Here is a 19138-nt window from a genome sequence, read left to right as displayed (position 1 = left end):
GACATTTAAGCTGTAGACATCAATAAAGGGGCCAGATGAGCTGCAGTGATGGACACTATTTTATATGGCTACACGATTATACCAGAAGTGTTGGCAGTAGTGTTAGAATTTCATTTAATCATATCTTATTTTGAAATTATTTCAGGGTATCTTCACTGATCCTTTCTTATAAGTATTGTACTTTAGTTTCAGTTTACAACATGGGAAGATTGTGTCACCTTGTATGACATGGCTGGAGTGTTTGAAACAGAAGTTATCAAAGATGAAGACATATTGAATATTATCCAAGGAAAGGTCGCATTCACTGGAAAGGTAAAACCATGTCTCTTTTTTCTCTGAAGAATAGTGGTGCATGGCTGGCTCTGTGAAGTAGAGATCTTTCTCACATACAACACAATTTGGAAAATAAATATTTAATTAATACTAATTTATCTATTGATATGAATTTATTACTTAATTTATGAAAGCTTTTATATGAAGAAGACGTGTAATGATGTTTTTGAATAATTCATTACTTGGTAGTTTCTTTATGTCATTCGTCTTTGTTGAAATGTGTCATTCTGCATGCATTTAGATTGATTCAAAATGCAGTAATTATCTTAATAGCATAGTTCTATTGTATTGATGAAAAGGAAGACACACATCAACATCAGTTTATACACTTGGTTGTACTGTAACCATAGATGTAGGGTGTAATACCCTTTCACCTAGATCACTTGTTCTCCTTGCTGGTTGGCTCCGGGGATGTTGTAAATCCCTCAAAGTATAAGTCAGATTTGTTGCTCACAGTCCACTTATTAAAGAAGGATGTTTTGATAATATAAAACAAGGTCCTCAGATGGCTTTCTGTAGCCTGACCTGTTTATGCACAACACATGCCTAGGAGATGCATTAAAGATTCTTATAGTACTTCTCATCAACTCTCAAATCTTTTCTGATCTGGACTTTACATATACAGAGAGAACCTCTCTTGTCAGCCGTGAGGCTCTGAATCCCCGCACCACTCCCAGACAACTATCAAAATACTATCGATGACAATTTTAGCTTCTCCCACCGAAATAATGTTTAAATCACGGGAGAAGATTCAAAAGATAATCTCAATGAAAGCTTATTTCAGTTCCTTCAAGTGGGTAATTCAGTCGTGCTATCAAACTGATCTTAAAATAACTTGGTTAACCTACTAAAATCATTGGTCGATCACACCTAGCACATCAGTCAGTCGACTGTAGGATGAAAACCAAATACTATGTCAAACTGGTAGGCGCCAGAAGACCCTTAATCATACCATTCCAAACAAGCAGTACATCTTACAATATTTGGTCACTTCAAGCCAACCATCGCACGTCAGTATTATGAAGAGGCTGACCAGTCCACCACAAAGACCCCACGGTTGTCAGATGGGGCACCTGACAAGACACCTGACAATTATCATGGCAGAAGCCACTACCTAAACAGGATTCCAGGATGTCACAATCTCAACAAGAACCTCGCATCATACCATAGTTCCTGATCCTCCTTCTCCTTTGCTGGTTGTTGGAAGACCATTGTAACTGTTCAGCCTCCGTGAGTCATGGCACGATATCACAGACTCCATATCATCTCAGAATCATGGACACCTACCGGGTATTACCCGTGTTATAAAATGCTATTATCCATTGCTGATGGTAAATGTCCAAGCTGGGCATCGCCTGTCAGACTTTTGCTGAGCCATTATGGTTTTAGGGATGTGTGAGTTGAACAAAGTGTTAGCAATGCAGAATAATTGAATTGTCTACGCTACCGAGACAAGATCCTGCAGCGCCATGTTGTCCCCTTCATCAACGTCAATGCTAGCATCTTTCAGCAGAACAACGCCAGATCCCACGTTTCTGTGTCAGAACAACATGCCAACGTTGCCCTGGCCTGCCCGTTCGCCAGACTTGTTCCCTATCAAACATCCCTGAGACGTGCTGGGCTGTCAACGTTAACCATCACCACAGACACTTCAGGAACTGTTTGTGGCACGAGACAGGAATGGCAGAACATTCCCCGGGCTGTTATTCCGTCTTTGATCATGTCTATGGGCAGTCGGTGCCATGAGGTGATAGCAGCTATAGGAGGCCATAATCGTTACTGAATTTCCACCTATCCCTGACGTCTTTGCACCTGTTTTTGTTAAGTGCATATTGTACAGCAATAATTTACCTTTACATTCCACTATTTATAATATACTCTTCCAAATTAGAAACGCAATACGTATATTTTTGGCCATAAAAGCAAACTTTGCGGACCAACAGGTGCAAAAAGAAGAAGTTTAATTTGTTATAGTGTAAGTGATAAATTTCCCGGATCAAAATGATCACAACAAGGACATTCAAACCATTAGTCGGGAAATATGTACGAATCGGAAAAAAAGAAAAGGGCAGGGCTTTCGATTGCCTGGCTTCTGGGAAAATCGAACAGTGACAGTTCAACAACATGCCAAGCTTATCAGAAGTGCAAAGAAACAATATCACAGGCCGCCTGCAGGAAGGGGAATCCCGATCAGCTGTAGCCATGGTAGCACCAATTGGTCATCACAAGGTTATGGGATCGGTTTCAACAGCATTGGTCAACATGTGATTGGCCAAGGTCGGGGCGACTAAGAGTAAACACACCCGCCCAAGATCGCTTCATCCGACAGCGCCACCTACGTGGAATGACGACTACGGCCACCTCAACGGCAACCCCAAATCCCAGACTGGATAGAATCTCTGACAAGACCATACGAAACCATTTAAGAGCAGATGCTTTACAAGCGAGAAATCCGGTTTGACGCACCTTATTGAGTAGACAACATTGTCAACAACGACTGCATTAAATTCGTCAACAGTGGGTATGGCCTCAACTGCGAAGGAGAGATTTCTGGTTCAGTGACGAATCAAGATTTCTCCTCCATCGAGGAGATGGAAGAGCAAAGGACTACAGACGTAGGGGAGAACGTTAACCTTGCAACTGCTTACAGGAACTGGACAGGTTTGGTGGGGGTAGCATTATAATGTGGGCTGCTATCTCTCATCATGGCAGGACAGAGTTGGTCCATATCCAGGTCAATCTTACAGCTCAACGATGCATCAACAAAATTCTCAAACCACATGTCCTCCCAATAGCAGCCGATGGCAATGGTGTATTCCATCAGGACAATGCTTGACTGCATACAGCACGGATCACTAGAGCCTGTCTACACAACAACAACCATTTGAACCACAACGGTAGAGCAGCTGTTGGATGAAATGGATAGATGGCTACCCCGGCGTCAACGACAACCCCATACGTTGCAGCTGTTGGCTTTTGCGCTGGAGGCCGAGTTGGCTACCATTCGTATACTCGTCTCTTCCATGGACAGGTGGCTATCGATTCCAACAGGGTGGGATTTCTTGTTGCTTTGAAACTTCCAACTTTTTATTAAATGGAATATGATCAGCCTCCAGCAGCAAATTCCTGCCATTTCTAGTGGTACCAGATTGTGTTTGACCCATGATGTAGGTAATAGCACTCAGCACCCCGCTCCCCACCCACCATGGAGTGTCCACAAGGACAGTGCTGCAGTGGAAGACAGGCTGCAACACCACGCCTACAGGTTTGGTGTACTCCAGCAAATACAACACGAAAAGCTACATTTGTCAACCCAAAGAAATGCCAAGCTGGTTCAGCACATGACAGAACATTGGTGACATGTAGAATTTGGAGGTTGACATCATCACATTGGCCAATGAGCCACCGCCTTCTGGCATAGGACTCGAGGCAATACTTAGATCTCCCCAAGTAGATTATCATATATCATAATTAAAAATTGTTTGATATGATATTTCCAAAATGACACTTTTCCAAGAACAGGGCATGGCGTGACCGATTGATAGAACCGGGCCCATTCTACCAACCGTCTAGGTGAAGTCAGGGTCGGAGTGGTGTGTTGGGCAACAAAAACACCTGTTCCTGGCTCCAATGCCTTCAGTTACGAGAATCCATCATCAACCAGCACAGGGGCGCAAACCATGATAAATGGGTTGCTCAAATTCAGTCGGCTTTTACGACCAACAATGGTGTGCTGAGTCCACACGCGCGAGATTCGCACTACCAATCACCCACCACGTAGAGGTTGCTCTTCATGTGTGCCAGGGTGGGTCAGACGGCAAGACAACAGAGTAGCCAAGATAGTAGCTTTTGTTCCTATGTTTGTGGTTTTGAATCCCAGTTAAAAGTGTTATATAACTGAGACCTACATCACTTAATAGGGTGTTCCTCCTAGATTAAGCTGACATGCCTTGATATGTCTTGAATACTGTTATAAGTGGCATTAAACCTAACTCCCTCACGCTATCGTAAAAGTAACAACTTTGTTTTCACCACTAATGTGTGCAGATTTCCTCAACTACCATGAATGTTTGAATGCAGTATGTATCTAAATGTCCAACTCTGAGCAGCAGGTTAACTTTTCAAGGATTGCTCATTGTCTGTGGTACCAACGCCCGCCTCCAACAACTTTGTTGTTGATGTGGCATACACTCAGTGGGTTTCATGTTTGGGAAAACCAAATGAATGGTTGACATTATCAAATAATCACTTTATTTATATAATAATCACTTTGTTGACAATTTTCACAAAACAATTTCACCAATTGTAAATAATTCCTTTGTTGATTGTGGATGTGCCACCTTTATTGACAGTAGTGACAGAACGATCTTACCAAGGTTATGTTAGATCTGTTATACCTCAGTGAGGTGATCTATCTTTGGTTGTTGTTGGTTTATAACTCGTACTTAAATTGTAAAATTTGTGATATTAAAGCTTGTGTTGATTGGACTTTGAATATTTGAATAACTCATTCACTCACAAGATCACGGGGCCCATTTTGATGCAACTCAAAAAGTGTCCTTTAACATAGGATAAAGTAAAGTCAGTGCCTTTAATCTTAGTGAAGCATCTTAAAATACACTGTTCATACATTGTTTAAAGGTTAAGAGTGAGTGAGTGAGTGTGGTTTTACGCCGCTTTTAGCAATATTCCAGCAATATCACGGCGGGGGACACCAGAAATGGGCTTCACACATTGTACCCATGTCAGGAATCGAACCCGGGTCTTCGGCGTGACGAGCGAACGCTTTAACCACTAGGCTACCCGAACGCCCCTTAAAGGTTAAGAAGTATTGTTGAAAAATAGAGAACATATATAGTATCGATACATTAGATTCTGAAGACTTAGAACTAGGTGGTTCCATGTAATGGTAAGCTTTGTTGAATTAACTTGGGTTGATGTATGAAGAACTTTAGAACATATCAACCTCCTAAGCTTTGGATTTCCTTTTAATTTCCAGCTTAGCAATGTGCTTAAGCCTACACCACAAGCCAGTTCAGAAGCACAAACAAACGTGTCATGTGTTGTCATTGTTTTGAAGCCAGGAATGCAACTTCCTGAAAACGTAAAGAGAATTATTACATTAGTTCATCGGACTGGTGGTGAAGGAGGTACGTACAGAATGTATTTATATTCATAAATGTAAAGCATGAGTGTAGAATATAATTTCTTCTTCGGTAGAATGTAAAACTCTTATTTACACTCAGTTGCATAGTTTGAACTCACGTTATGTATCTTTTCATAAGAGAGTCCATCTGCCTGACTGTTCGCAACAATCTTTATGTCACATCAATATAATTTTCACATAACATGTTCTACTTGCCCTTAGCTAAAACAGAGCATACATTCCAGAACTTAAATAAGTTGATATGGCACAAGTTAAAATTCAGTTTGTTCTGCCACACACTTTCTGGCTGTTCATAGTGTTTATGGTTTATATTTTGGCATAATATTATTTGATTTTCAAGATCAAAGGAATTACTTAATAAATTAGCATGCAAACTGCTTATAACTTCAATATTGACATTTTCTGAAAGGATATTCAACAAACTGGTTACGTTTCACTCCAAGATCAAGCCAACAGTTGAAATCACCAACAGTTAATGTTTATAGACGAGTGTCGATGAGGCCCTCTGCTCTTCCAGGACTGGGGATTGCAAAAATGGATTCAAACAAACTCCAAAATATGATGCATGAGAAGAATCGAACCGCCATTTAAACCCTTCGTTTGCAAATGAACTTCTCACTACATCTCATACTACCAAAAAGGTATTTAGAAAAGAGTCGGTATGCAATCCAAAGGATATTTCCAAATGAACGTTTCTGGTCGACGAGCATGTAAACAGAAAGAGAGTACGCTTCTCTCGATGTTTACTTTGACCCTGAACAGTCATGAATGGCCCAGCACAATCTACTCCGATCTGTGTGAAGGCTCGAAGTGAAACTTCCATTCTCATTTTGGTTAAGGGAGCAATCAGTGATTGAACTGGCCTTGCCTTATTCAATATTCAGTATGTGCCTGCACATTCCCATGACAGAATCGTTTCCATTCGAGAGATAATCTACTACCCAGCAAACAATTCTACGTTGTGACAACGTTGACTTTTCGTTGCTACAACGTTGTGATGTTACGTTGTCACAACGTAATTCTGTAGACTCCCAGATTGGTTGCTACAACGTTGTGCGTAAACCAAAATACAACCAAATCAAGACGTTGTCACAACGTCCATTTTTTACGTTGCTACAACGTTTAACCAAAACGTCGCGACAACGTACCCAGCCAACAATTCTACGTTGTTACAACGTTGTGACAACGTTTACTTTTCGTTGCTACAACGTTGTGATGTTACGTTGTCACAACGTAATTCTGTAGACTCCAAGATTGGTTGCTACAACGTTGTGCGTAAACCAAAATACAACCAAATCAAGACGTTGTCACAACGTCCATTTTTTACGTCGCGACAACGTAGGTATCGCATACTGTTTACATATGGCGACACTACAGGCATCGCAGCACGTTGTTGCAATGTCCATGTAGATTAACGCCTGTTTCATCCTCAATACCTCCCAGGCAGCCTGAAAAGTTTGTACCAATCTAGTTAAGACACCAGGTACCAAGAAATACATTCTGCAAACTGAATTCACTTTAACCCTATCCATGAAACAGCAAGTCAATGAAATGCACTCTCTTTTGGCAGAGTTTGAAATACGGCCAAGATATAAATCTAAATGTTTTAAATTACATGTACAATTTGGTAATATAATATTCATTTTCCAAAACAATTTTCAAGGCTATGTGCAAATTGTTCACAAATGTTTCAACACAATTAAAAGATATTGGATTTTCCCACGAATTTGCAAATTAAAAACCATCAAACAATAAGCCCTGCACAAATTGAAACATTTAAATTTTCTTGGCCTTACCTCATACATTCAGCATTGAGAGCAACACTGTGACAAACAGAATAGTATATGCATCTGATGTCCTAAGATCCATTAGGTAAACGAAATGACAATAGAATTCTGGTTGAGGTGACCTTTATTTATTTGTTAAATGACAAGTCAGAACCTGGGCTGAATTGCTGGGGAGCCTTTTCAGTCCTCAAATGAAAAGTCACAGGGATGATCTTCAACTGTATCCTCAGTCTCTCCTTATGCCTTGGTAACTGAATAAAAAATGACACAAATGTTATAAAATGGCAAGGCAAGGGACATATTTCTGACATAACAAAATAACGGTTGCATTCCCCCAAATAATGTTTTGATGTCTGATGTCAGTCTTTAAACTGTTAAAAACTGCTGAAAGTGCGAAGGCGCTGACACTAATATCATGATGCTCTTGGATCATACATAAGCAGAAAAGCTTTAGCACTGAATCATTGGTGTAACTTTATAGCCCCGCCCTTTTAGATTGTGGGTATAATTAAATAAGAATCATCTAAATTTTAATTCTTGAAGATGTTTGTATATATTATTGAATCAGACATACCTTTCTGTCAGTGATATGTACTTTAAACAAATATGCTCCCACAATACTGTTTTCTCCACCTGAAAGAAAAACAGAAACCACAAAGTATCACATTCTTAAATAAACCAGTACTGTATAGATAAATCCCATTTACTTAGACTAATAGAGTATGATGTAACTGATAGTAATATTGGCAAATAGTTTTATCAGTCAACAGATCAACTGTAGTTTTTCAAAAGCAGTAACTTTACCTTTCTGCTGTACACTCAAACTAGTGATTCAAGTGAATATCATGGCCAAGTTTCTAAAACCTTATTTGAAAAATATGTACATAAATGAAAAATATATATTGCCAAATAAAATAAATAGTTCCCATATTTGAAGCAAGAATGTTGAATATGAATTATGAATTGGCCCACCAATAAGTGATAAAAGTGTTAACACTTTGGGGTATTTATCCTAATTAAAACTGTGATTTTTTTTAATACTTATAGATCTACCTTAATATTTTCCATATTAATATGCCAGGATAGTTATATATGTTCTAACATTTACAAAGATTAGAAACATGGGGAAATAAACAAAATGCAATAGCTTATACAATACCAGACGAAGTTGAAACAGCTCTAAATATTTATTGAAATTTATTTGTCACTACGTTTATGAACATAGATCTAATACAGTTAAATATCGTTAAATATAATTCTGTAGTATGGTAGCCTACGTGGCAACATATGCAGATCGAAAACCGAAAGAATATGGTTGCTATCAATTCCATTGTATTTTTCATTGGTGCACATTGGCTACACCTATCTCACTTTAATAATCAACAAACGATGACCAACTCACTGACAATATATGGTGATATTTAACTTTTGACTATCGACTAGCTTATCATCACCAGAGAGGACAATACCGCAAACACCCCGTTATAGCGCGCGACGAGAGACTCGTTTTACTTTTGCTCGTTTTCATTAGAAAGGAGTCGGACATAGATCTAGTTATCGGAAAATGATGAATTGATTCTTTTTTCGGAAATAATAAAAATACACATAAGCACCTTGCTATGATAAACTTTATAGACAGCAGCAACAACCTGATGATCCACATTTAGGCTACTTCAGTCAGTGCTAATTAGGCCTTTTCGGAAACATCAAGTATGTTTCTGTCTCTTCCCGAAAATACGATTTTTTTCATAACATCATTGATCACTTTAGACTAGGGCTATAACTAGCAGCCTACAGAGAGTCGATCTGAATACTTCCATTGTTTTGATTCCCTCTTTTCGCTGTATAAGAGAAATATACTTAACCTTTCCCATGGCCTGGATGAGCCACATTGTTGCACAAAAATCAAAGTCAGAAGATTAGTACATGTAAACTTTAAATAGTAATGATTTCAGAAATAACACAGAAGAAATGGCCATAACTGTCAGTGCGGTCAGTAGGCGATGCATAAGTTAGGCCTATTTACAAATCTACACGCTTACGAACGAAACCCGAACATAATATGACGGCCACAAAACGCCACCAGATTGAATTCTGGTCAAAAATATACCGCTTGCCCTTGGCAATTACCCTTGGTATCCATAAAATAATAATATGGAAAAAAGTCTAGGGCCCCCTTCACCTCTATCATCAAGTTCTGTGTATCATATTAATATCAACACTGACGCTCAGTGAAAATGACCGGCAAACTGCATTCTTAACCCTGCCACTTCTGAATAATACGATACATTTAGATCATTTGACGCACTGCATGCACAGAAACATATCAACAAGCGGAGACTGCTTTTGAAAATTTAACTTACCTCAATCGAATTCACAGATCATCTGTCCAGTTCCAGTTGCTGCACAATCACTTGCTTGAGTTTGAGCTAAGATGGCTGGTGACAACAAATCTTCCGCGACAATGTGACGTCATTCTGACGTCACTTCACGAGGCAACAGGCTAAACTTTTCCGCAGTCGCTCTCACGCCGCAAAAAATACGCGCCAATTGTTTTTAACTGTAATATTGCTTGTGACAACATTTAGTTCGTTAATAGATATATATGTTTAAAAAGAAATAACACTAAGAGATGGTAGATCTACAAGTGGTTTCCTAAACATCATTTACAAAAAGTACTGTAATGTCCAAAGCACAACGTTATCACAACGTTAATTTGCAACGTTGTTGTAACGTTGTCACAGATATACGCAATTACGTTCTCGAAATATTAGTATTAAGAGATGAAAATTCAAATGCCGAATATATAGAAAGGTAATGCATTACTACCTTGGTTTTCTGACAAATTCATGTTGATTTTGATAAAGCAGTTCTATTCCTTTATGACTATCGAGAAGCAAACTCAATAACGTTTCACCGACGTTTCAGAAACGTAGTTACAAAACGTTGTGCGATGTCCAATGCACAACTTTTTCACAACGTGAATGTGCAACGTTGTTATTACGTTGTGAAATAACGTTGCAGGTCGACGTTAAAATAACGTTGTTACAACGTTATATCACGACGTTACCAATCCACAACCTTTCAACAACGATGGAAGTTCGAATCATGCATCGAAAATGTTATTGTCATTGTTTGTTGTTTAATCGCCTCTTACGACAAGCACGGGTTGCTGAAAAGTGAAAACCAAATCTAACATGATTGTAATTTTCTGCCAAAATGTAGTTTATTTCGAGTAAACACCTTTGTTTTTACGCTTTTCGCGATGAAGACTATTTGACGTCGCACCAACGTATGAGAAACGTTGTCATCATAACGTTGCATGGCGCCCGATGCACAACGTTTCCACAACGTAATTTTGCTACGTTGTGATTACGTTGTCACATAACGTTGGAGTGACGTGATAATAAGGTGTTTACACAGACTTTAGTTTATTTACGAGATGGAAATCCTGATTCCGAAGATATAGGTAAATAATGAATTACTGCCTTGTTTTTGGCAGAAATTGTGTCGATTTGTATGTAAAACTTTTGTTCATACAAGTTTTGTTAAGGCGACAGTTGACGTCGCACCAACGTTTCAGGAACGATGTAACAAGACGTTGGGAAATATTCGATGAACAACGTTTTCACAACGTAAAAATGCAACGTTGTTATTACGTTGTGAAACGACGTTGCACAGTGACGTAATAATAACGTTGTGACAACGTTGTATCACTACGTTACCAATTCACAACTTTACCACAACGTTGTGAAAACGTAGTGTGTTAGCTGGGTACCTTGTTGAAAATGAAGCTGATGTCACCCAGCTGTTTGGGGGCAGAATGTTTGGGAATTTTGTATCTAGAGGTGAATATTAAGGCATATTCCTCACATCCCTTTAACCTCATGAGCCCATTGTCATCCAGCTGAGGATGACAGCTCAGACTTTTTGGCCTGATGGTAAAGCCTTTCTGGACATCAATAGTCCCTCTGCACATTTATTATGTTGATGATAGTTCTCCTTCGATGTTATAATCTGTTGAGAAGGAACCTGTGAACCCAGGCATTCTCTCATGTGAGTCTTCTCCATGAGGAGAGTCTGAAGGGTTCTCGTCGCCACGACTCATAGAGTACAGAAATATATCTATTTCTGTTCATCTCTTTCCGATCACTACCTTGGTAGATTTCACCTTAGTTTCTGACCATTTCTAAATAAGAGGGCCCTCATCATCCCCATCAACTAGCAACTAACTGTTGAGTTGTTGCATCTCACAATCAAGTCAACGGGTTTGGCTGTGAAGGACTTGTAACATTCTGCATTTCACCAACCCTGTTGTCAAAAAAGGGTTAGAAAACTCTGCTGTTATTTCTAATCCAGCACAACACGTTCATGTTGTCAAACAAGAGGACCACCTTTTTAATGTCAACATCAAGTGCTTCCATGATCATAGACCAAGCATTGATGGCCATATTCTGGGTAAAGTGACAGCTTTCAGTGGAAAAAAGTTTGCTTTGTCAGCTACTATCCTGCTCCATGTGCAACCATTTGTGTAAGTAGTTTCTGCATACACTACCGCTCAATATGCAATCTCTGAGGCATCAACATAGGTATGCAAAGTCAGAGAATTGAGATTGTTATTAGTGCAAAGACACCTTGGAACCTGTACTGTTTCTAGACTATTACAATCACCTAGCTATTGTTCTATTCTGTTTTTTTCCGGACCAATCTGATTCAATCTGATGGGCCACAAGTCTAAATACCAACCTCAACTTCTTTGCTCTCTGTGAAGAATGAACTAACAATATACATTCTTCATACATACGTTGATCAAACAAGCAGCCTATAGATGTCCTTCCAAGTGGAGTAAGAATTGCAACTGGATCATCAGTATGTTCAGTCACGTATCACAATGACTGGTGCAAATCCAAATGATTGACACCAATAATCAAATCAACCATACAGGGCTTTGCTACTTTTGGGAATCATACTTTACATCACTTATACTTTCAAGCTTAAATTCTACTGGTTTTGTCTCAAGTGATTCTGTGTTTAGAACATTTATAAGATCTGTTGTGATTGACCCTGCACTATCTGCATTGGTATATGATTATGTGCTTGCATCATCCAACGAGGCATTTACTGTTATGCTCCTAGTCCCATGTTTTAGTAACACTTGAACTGTGTGAAGAGCTATCAAAGTATATGGCATTTGGGGCAGGGTTGCATGAGATCTTTCAGCTTCATCACGTTTTAGAGATTTTGTGTGTTTTGCATAATGACCCAAACTAACAATACTCATCATCTTTGGTTCAGTGTTATATCTGTCTTTGTAGTTTTGTCAAGGTACTCATTCTTTATGGAGTTTCCATATGTGGTAATATGTTGCGGTTCTTTGAACAACCAGATATACCACATCACCTATTTTAGTGACAGCTGTTACCAAGATCATTGCCCCAAAGACAACAGAAACAAAGCCTCAATCTTTTGGCTCCATTTCATCATTCAGAAACAAGCATACCTTTGAAAGCTTTGCAGTTCCAAATTTCATGCTCATCTGAACAAACACCACAAACAGTAAAATCACAAACAAATATGCTAGACATTTTCTGTTTTGGCAGTGATCATTTTCCTAGTGTAGGCAATCCATGTACTGCATCCTTTCCTTTCCATTCCCTGAATTTTTTTACTGACTCCTATCTGTCCCTTTCAAACATGTGACTTTGATATTGTGTTATCAAAGTTTCAGTCATCTGTTTCAACAGAATGGCATAAAGCAGGACGTTTTACTTACTCCTCTACCCTGATGTTTGCGGCTGAAACATCCAAAATATCAGCAAATTACTCGAGATCCTCACATGACCTTCATGAAATGGCTTGAAATTACAAATTTCGTCTTTTTGGATTGCAATCTGCTGTCACTTTCCACCAAATTTTCTTTCAAGACAATGAAGATCAATGGCATTGGCTACTGAGTGACCTAAAGACTGAACGATTTCAATTCCTCGCTCGAGAGATATTGGTGCAATTGCAACAACTTTTACTCAGGTGTGGCTTGGGACTGATCAATGCAAGTCATAAAGGCAGCTGTCCAACTTTGGTCGGTTTTCATGTTACCTGGAAATTGAGGTAGATATGGACACACGCTTTAGCTGTTTACACATGTCATTTCCAAAAGCCATATTATCAGGGTTACCTGGGAATTTTGTTCAACCAACATGTGATGCTTTGTCATCCTTCTAATCATGACTGTATCCTTCAGAGACCAAATGTTCATGGTCAGCTACGTAAGATTGTTTCCAATATGCAAGGAGATTGCTGAGATACAATACTTTGGTGTTAAATAATTCTGGACCTGTGGTCCTCATTGAAAATCCTGTGTAACCTATTCATGGACACAGAGCTATTTCCTGATCTGTACAATTTCTGGATCAAACATTGTAGCATTCTCACATTCTTCCAGTGTCCGTTTATAAGCCTTTAAAAGCTCCATCACAACATTCATTGCTTTCACAAAATGAGCATTCATTTGATCTTCACCATCCCTTACCTGTGATTATGAATACGATCTGTAAATAATCGAGTCTTGACCAGACAATCCAGTGATTGACGTCGATCCAGGCAATTGGTAAATGATGACATCCATCGTCCAAGTCAGCAGCCACAATACTACAAGATCAAGTTAGTCGCCGCTCATGATAAGCATAGTTGCATCTTAGACTGTTCTATCCTGTATCTTCACGTTTCCTTCTTTCTGTGATGGTTGATCATGACTTTCTATCAAAGTAAGTAGTTTATTCTTTTGTACGACTAGATTTGGCTGCTGCCTTTTGTTGTTTTAACACACGAATACGTTCTGCGGTCTCTGCGATCACTGACAGAGATCAAGTTTTCAACATATAGTTGGTCTTAGCTGTCTTTCTAAATATCTAAAAAAACAATCCTTCTGCAGACCTTTGGTTCAAATGGATATGTAACTGAAAACCACGCTCTGCTAACATTGTTGCGCAGTGGAATATCAATTAACTAATATGTGAATGTCCCTTATGTGGTATGCAGGTAACTAAACGTGAATCTCTCAATAAATTGATGAAGTAATTCAGGTAATACATATGGGAAACTAAACCTGAATATCTTCTCAAAAAGAGGAAGAAACGTAAATGTGACAAGATAAACTAAATATGATACAGATAATTGATGCAGAAGACACAATTCAAGAACCCCTTCCCTGGTTTCCAAACGAAGGTCAAGAGAATCCCACAACCGTGCAGATACAGCAATCTCCTGTAGATGGTATACTGGCAAGATCATTTGAAAAAAATAGACATCCTGGATAACCTGTTCATATCGAAATTTCTCAGAAAGGGTTTCAGTACAATTGTATGGGAGGAGCCTCCTCTTTCTCCCAATCCGCTGATTGTTCAACATTCCGAGACACTGAAATCCACGCTGACAGACACGTTCAGTAGAGATAGTACAACCCAGTACCTTAACAGGTTTTTAGTTACAGATCTTCTTAGACCCCAAAGGGGTATGGATGGCCCAGTCATCAAAGGTGCCGCGATTCGCTGTGCAGTGTTGTGTACAGATGTCTGGGTTAATTTTTTGTTTCAATTTGGAAGGATTAAACAACACTTGTGGACATTTGTGAGTGGGGCCTGTAAATTCATGTACATTATGCTGCTGCAACTGATTGTGACATTTTACTGACTTTTTTATTGTTAACCTAAAACTATATGTTTAAGATTAATGGATTATTCTGTGATCTTGTGTGGTTATTTACAACTTAGTTCTGTGTGTACCGGTTTCGGTGTTAACCTTTGTTTTTCAAGCTTGGAAGTCACCTCTTAACATTGGATAAACATACATAGGATTTTTTAAAACGTGTTTCTTAAATGGATTTTCATGTGTTACTTCAGTCATGTTTGGTTTGTGGTAAAGCATTATGCACAACGATATATTGACACCGACTATTCTTAAATAATCAAAAATCTCTAGCTGCATCAACAGGAATAAGCATATGTAAATATTTTGTTTACAGAATTCTACATCGTATTGTCCCTGCAAACTTTTTTTGCTTTTAGGAAGTGGGATCAAATAGGAGAAACGTTTTATGAAGGACTTCCAAATTTCAATGTTAATTTATCTGTTTATCAATAATGTATTAAGTTGCAGGCTTATCCTATCCCACACTACGCATTTCTTCCTTCTTCTTTCGATCCATATGTGGAGTGTTTCCAGCTTCTGAAAACAAGAACCCATCCCAGCATCACTATGGTCATCACCCAAAGACATGTGTCATTCACTGTAATCCTGTTCATTGTAACTTTGGACGGCCTTATCACCTGACTACCCTTGCCACGTCATTCTCTTACTCATCACCACCCTGTGGTGAATTGAGTTACTGGGAATACATTATTTTCTTTGGAAACTTTGAATAAGCTACCTCCGCATTCATTGCACAATTTACAACACTTTTTGTTGTGAGGATGGGTACCAAACATGATCATCGTCCGGTTTGGCTACATTGACGCTGAACTCCACAGCTGACCGTCATGACTGTTGTAGTGATTGCAGTGGGCGCTGCAGTGTGGACAAGCGCTGTCCCCACTGTACCCACCTCAAGGAGGAAGCTTTATGTTGTACTTACGCAAGTGCCACATGCAGGATGTCCATCATGAAGCCTCCTACGGCGTCTACCATCCCTGCCTTGTCAGTCGTAGATGATGGTGTCTCGGACAGTTTCCTCACCGACGATGTTCCCGTCACATCAGACCAACCGTTTGTCACCAGTGTACTTGTGTCCATGCCAAGGTCAGAGCAGCCAGCATCCTTTGACTTCCATGTGGGTTTCTCTAAAGGCGATACATCCAAGCCTCGACAGTCATCCTTCCGTCTGTTTGTCCTTCCCAGTCGTTCATCATCATCCATTCCTCCAGATGATGTTCCAGTAAATGCTGTGCTGAAGGACAAAGTCAGGATGGTCATGCTTCATCTTAGACTTGATGTTTCAGGGATCAACATTCGCTCGATCATCGTTCCAGTTCTAAGGATCGCTACTGTAGGTTTGATACTCAGGGTCCAGTTGCTCAAAATTCTCAGCATCGACTTCGTAATGGAGCTACAGATTTGTCACAGACCTCTCCTGTTCAACGTGATGATCAACATCATTTTGCTGCTTATGCTGAACAATCATCATATTGGTATCGCTGCTCTTCTACGAGTTACTCGTATCCATGGCATCGTCGGGATCGATCCCCCTCCTATGATACCCCCAACCGGTCGTCCTCTTCTCAGCGAGACTCTGTTAGGTTCTGTCTCCTTCACTGCTTCCGAGCATGTTGGTGACTTGCTTCATCTAAGGGACGAATAGGAACTTCCAACCCAAGCCGTACACACCACTGTAGATACAGCCGTAGTCCAAAGACCCAGTCTTTTTTTTCCGAGAACTGATCCATGCTGGCAGATTCCTTCCTCAGTCGCCTCCTGCAGAATGAATACATGATGCCATTGGCTTGGACTCCTCGAACAACGTCTTCACCCCATCAGCTAGTGTATCCAGCCAACCATCTTCCAGCCGAACGACTCCAGGTCTCAGCAAGGCACAATCCCGGAATCAACAATGTCAGAGCCGACTTCCATTCCCGACCAGACCAACCGTCGCCAACAAAATGGCGTCTCCACTTTTTGCCCACTTTACACATGCTCAAACACCTTTCCTCTTTGCCACCAGGTTCAAAACTCAACTTTCTCGATTCATCTCTCCCCCCCTGAACCTCATGCGTGAAACCACGATGCTCTGGCTATCCCGTGGGAGAAAATACATAAAAAGCAGCAACGGTGTACAGCATTCTCAGCCACAGCAGCAATTCAAGCATGTCAAAGAACTTCTGATAGGTCCTCAGGCAGGCCTCAGAGCCAGACAGCATTTCGAAGGTATTTTTTTGATGCAACAGCATTGTAAACTGCAGAGACAGTAGGGCGAAGCATGCAGAGTATGGTCTAACCAACATAGGACAACTTTTGTTCAACAAGTCAAGATTTATGCTACATCCAGCTTGATCAAGGGTGTAACAATTTGAAGCTAACTGCAGAGTAATGACATGGGCGGAATTCTCCTGCACTTTGAACTAACCTAGTGCAAGTGTAATGGTATGACTTCCCACCTCTAATGTGATGAAATCCTACAGCAATACCTCCTAGTATTTACCTTGCTAACGCCATCTTTTAACATGACAATGCTTGACTGCATACACCATGTGTAATAGCAGAATTCCTATAAATCACAATGTACAGTTCCTCCCATGGTCCTATAAATCACTAGACGTGAAATCTAAACAATAATTAGATGAAAGTTGTTGGACACCTACAACAGCATCATTGTGAACCAGAAACACTGTCACAGCTAGCATGGCACTACAGACCTACCGGTCGAACTCCAGTTAAGCAGTTGTTGACATTTTTCACCAATGTTGGAACAAGTTTTCATAGAATTCCATGTAAATGTTTGTCTGATAAGACTGAAGTGTTATAAATCAATACATTCAATTGGTTAATTATTTTGTAAAAAACAAAACTTTGCTTGTTAAGAAAAGATGTTGATAGGTAGCTACTTTTTCATATATATAACGTGATAAGTCTCCGTATTTATACAACAGAAGATGAATATAAATGCTGACAGAAATCTTTGTCAAGACAAATATTTGACAATTAATACTGTTGACTACACACCCCAGGTGAACTGCAGTTGCATGACACTATCGCTTTCTCAATGAGGTGGCTCTTATATACTTTATTACTTTTTCAGAATTAGCGTGCCATGTGGTACTCACCCATCTGGATGAAGTAGAGGATTGCTTCAAAGATCCCGAGAATCTGAACCAACTGTTTTCATCAGCGGAAGTACAGAGGAAAGTCGAGCATATTTCTCGGGAAGTAGGATTACCACCGAATGCCATCAGTTTTGTCCGAAACCATTCCTATGAAACACAAAGTGATACGAAGTCCACTGTCTTGTTTCTTCATACCTTCAAACAGATTATCAAGGCTGCTTGTGATCAGGAAGACAAAAGGGCAAGATTTGCAGCAGCTGTGGCTACACAAAACCGAGGGAAATGATGCATTTCATTTGTATTTTTAACTTTTTAACAAAATAATTCTGAATGCGGCTTCCATGTTATTAATTGATTGTAAACATGCCACAAAATGAGTCTATGGTTTGAAACCAAAGGATGCAGCCCTATTCTAATTGTTCAGATTTATCTCGGTTTCAGGCTGCTGGTCCCATATATACATGTATTGCATAGGCATCTGTTCACACTTAAGATTAAACCTGTATGTTTGGTCCAAACACTGAGTAAGATAAATTGATGAATAGGTTTGAACATATATTTCAAGAAGGCCACCACATTTATATTTCTATTAGTTATGTGCATAACTGATGGTGTAAGTACCGAGGCTCAAAGATGTTATATTTCTGTTATACTGAGAGTTCGCTTTATGCAACTCCAGTTTTCATTGTACATATGGTACTCAAGATAAAGGTTTATTCTACTCAATGTTTGCCAAGGATCACAACCTCAAAAGGTGATACATTAAATTGTGTGCAACTGTTGAAATAGCCAAAGACAATATTACGTAAAGACATGATTAATGAACGAATGTCCGTTGCCATATGCCACTATGCAAACAAACAACATGTGACCAATAATCAGTCGTGAGAATGAGAGTGTCTGACCCAAAGTGAGTGACAACTGACGTCTAATTCAGTCTGGCACCGTCATCTCATTCTCCTAATAAGTGTCTGGATGGCCTATTCTTCAGTAGGAGCATTGCTGAGATCCTGTAGAGTAGGGGACAGGACTTCGTGAGG

The 19138-nt window shown here is 39.6% G+C and overlaps 1 protein-coding gene across 1 annotated transcript in view; it reads left to right on the top strand.

Moving 5' to 3' along the window:
- LOC124121411 overlaps nucleotides 1–18884 on the top strand; it is a 38686-nt gene extending 19802 nt beyond the window's left edge. Inside the window, exons 3-5 of the mRNA XM_048397116.1 lie at nucleotides 187–312; nucleotides 5333–5483; nucleotides 18074–18884. Coding sequence (XP_048253073.1) covers nucleotides 187–312; nucleotides 5333–5483; nucleotides 18074–18384 — 588 coding nt within the window. The 3' untranslated portion in view covers nucleotides 18385–18884. The remainder of the gene's footprint in view (nucleotides 1–186; nucleotides 313–5332; nucleotides 5484–18073) is intronic.
- The last annotated feature ends 254 nt before the right edge of the window (nucleotides 18885–19138 follow it).

Source organism: Haliotis rufescens, unplaced genomic scaffold (genome assembly GCF_023055435.1).
Source record: "Haliotis rufescens isolate VD_foot unplaced genomic scaffold, xgHalRufe1.0.p SCAF_16, whole genome shotgun sequence".
Lineage (NCBI taxonomy): Eukaryota > Metazoa > Mollusca > Gastropoda > Lepetellida > Haliotidae > Haliotis > Haliotis rufescens.
Note: the sequence above shows the minus strand (reverse complement) of the source record. Positions and strands in the feature narration are given on the sequence as shown.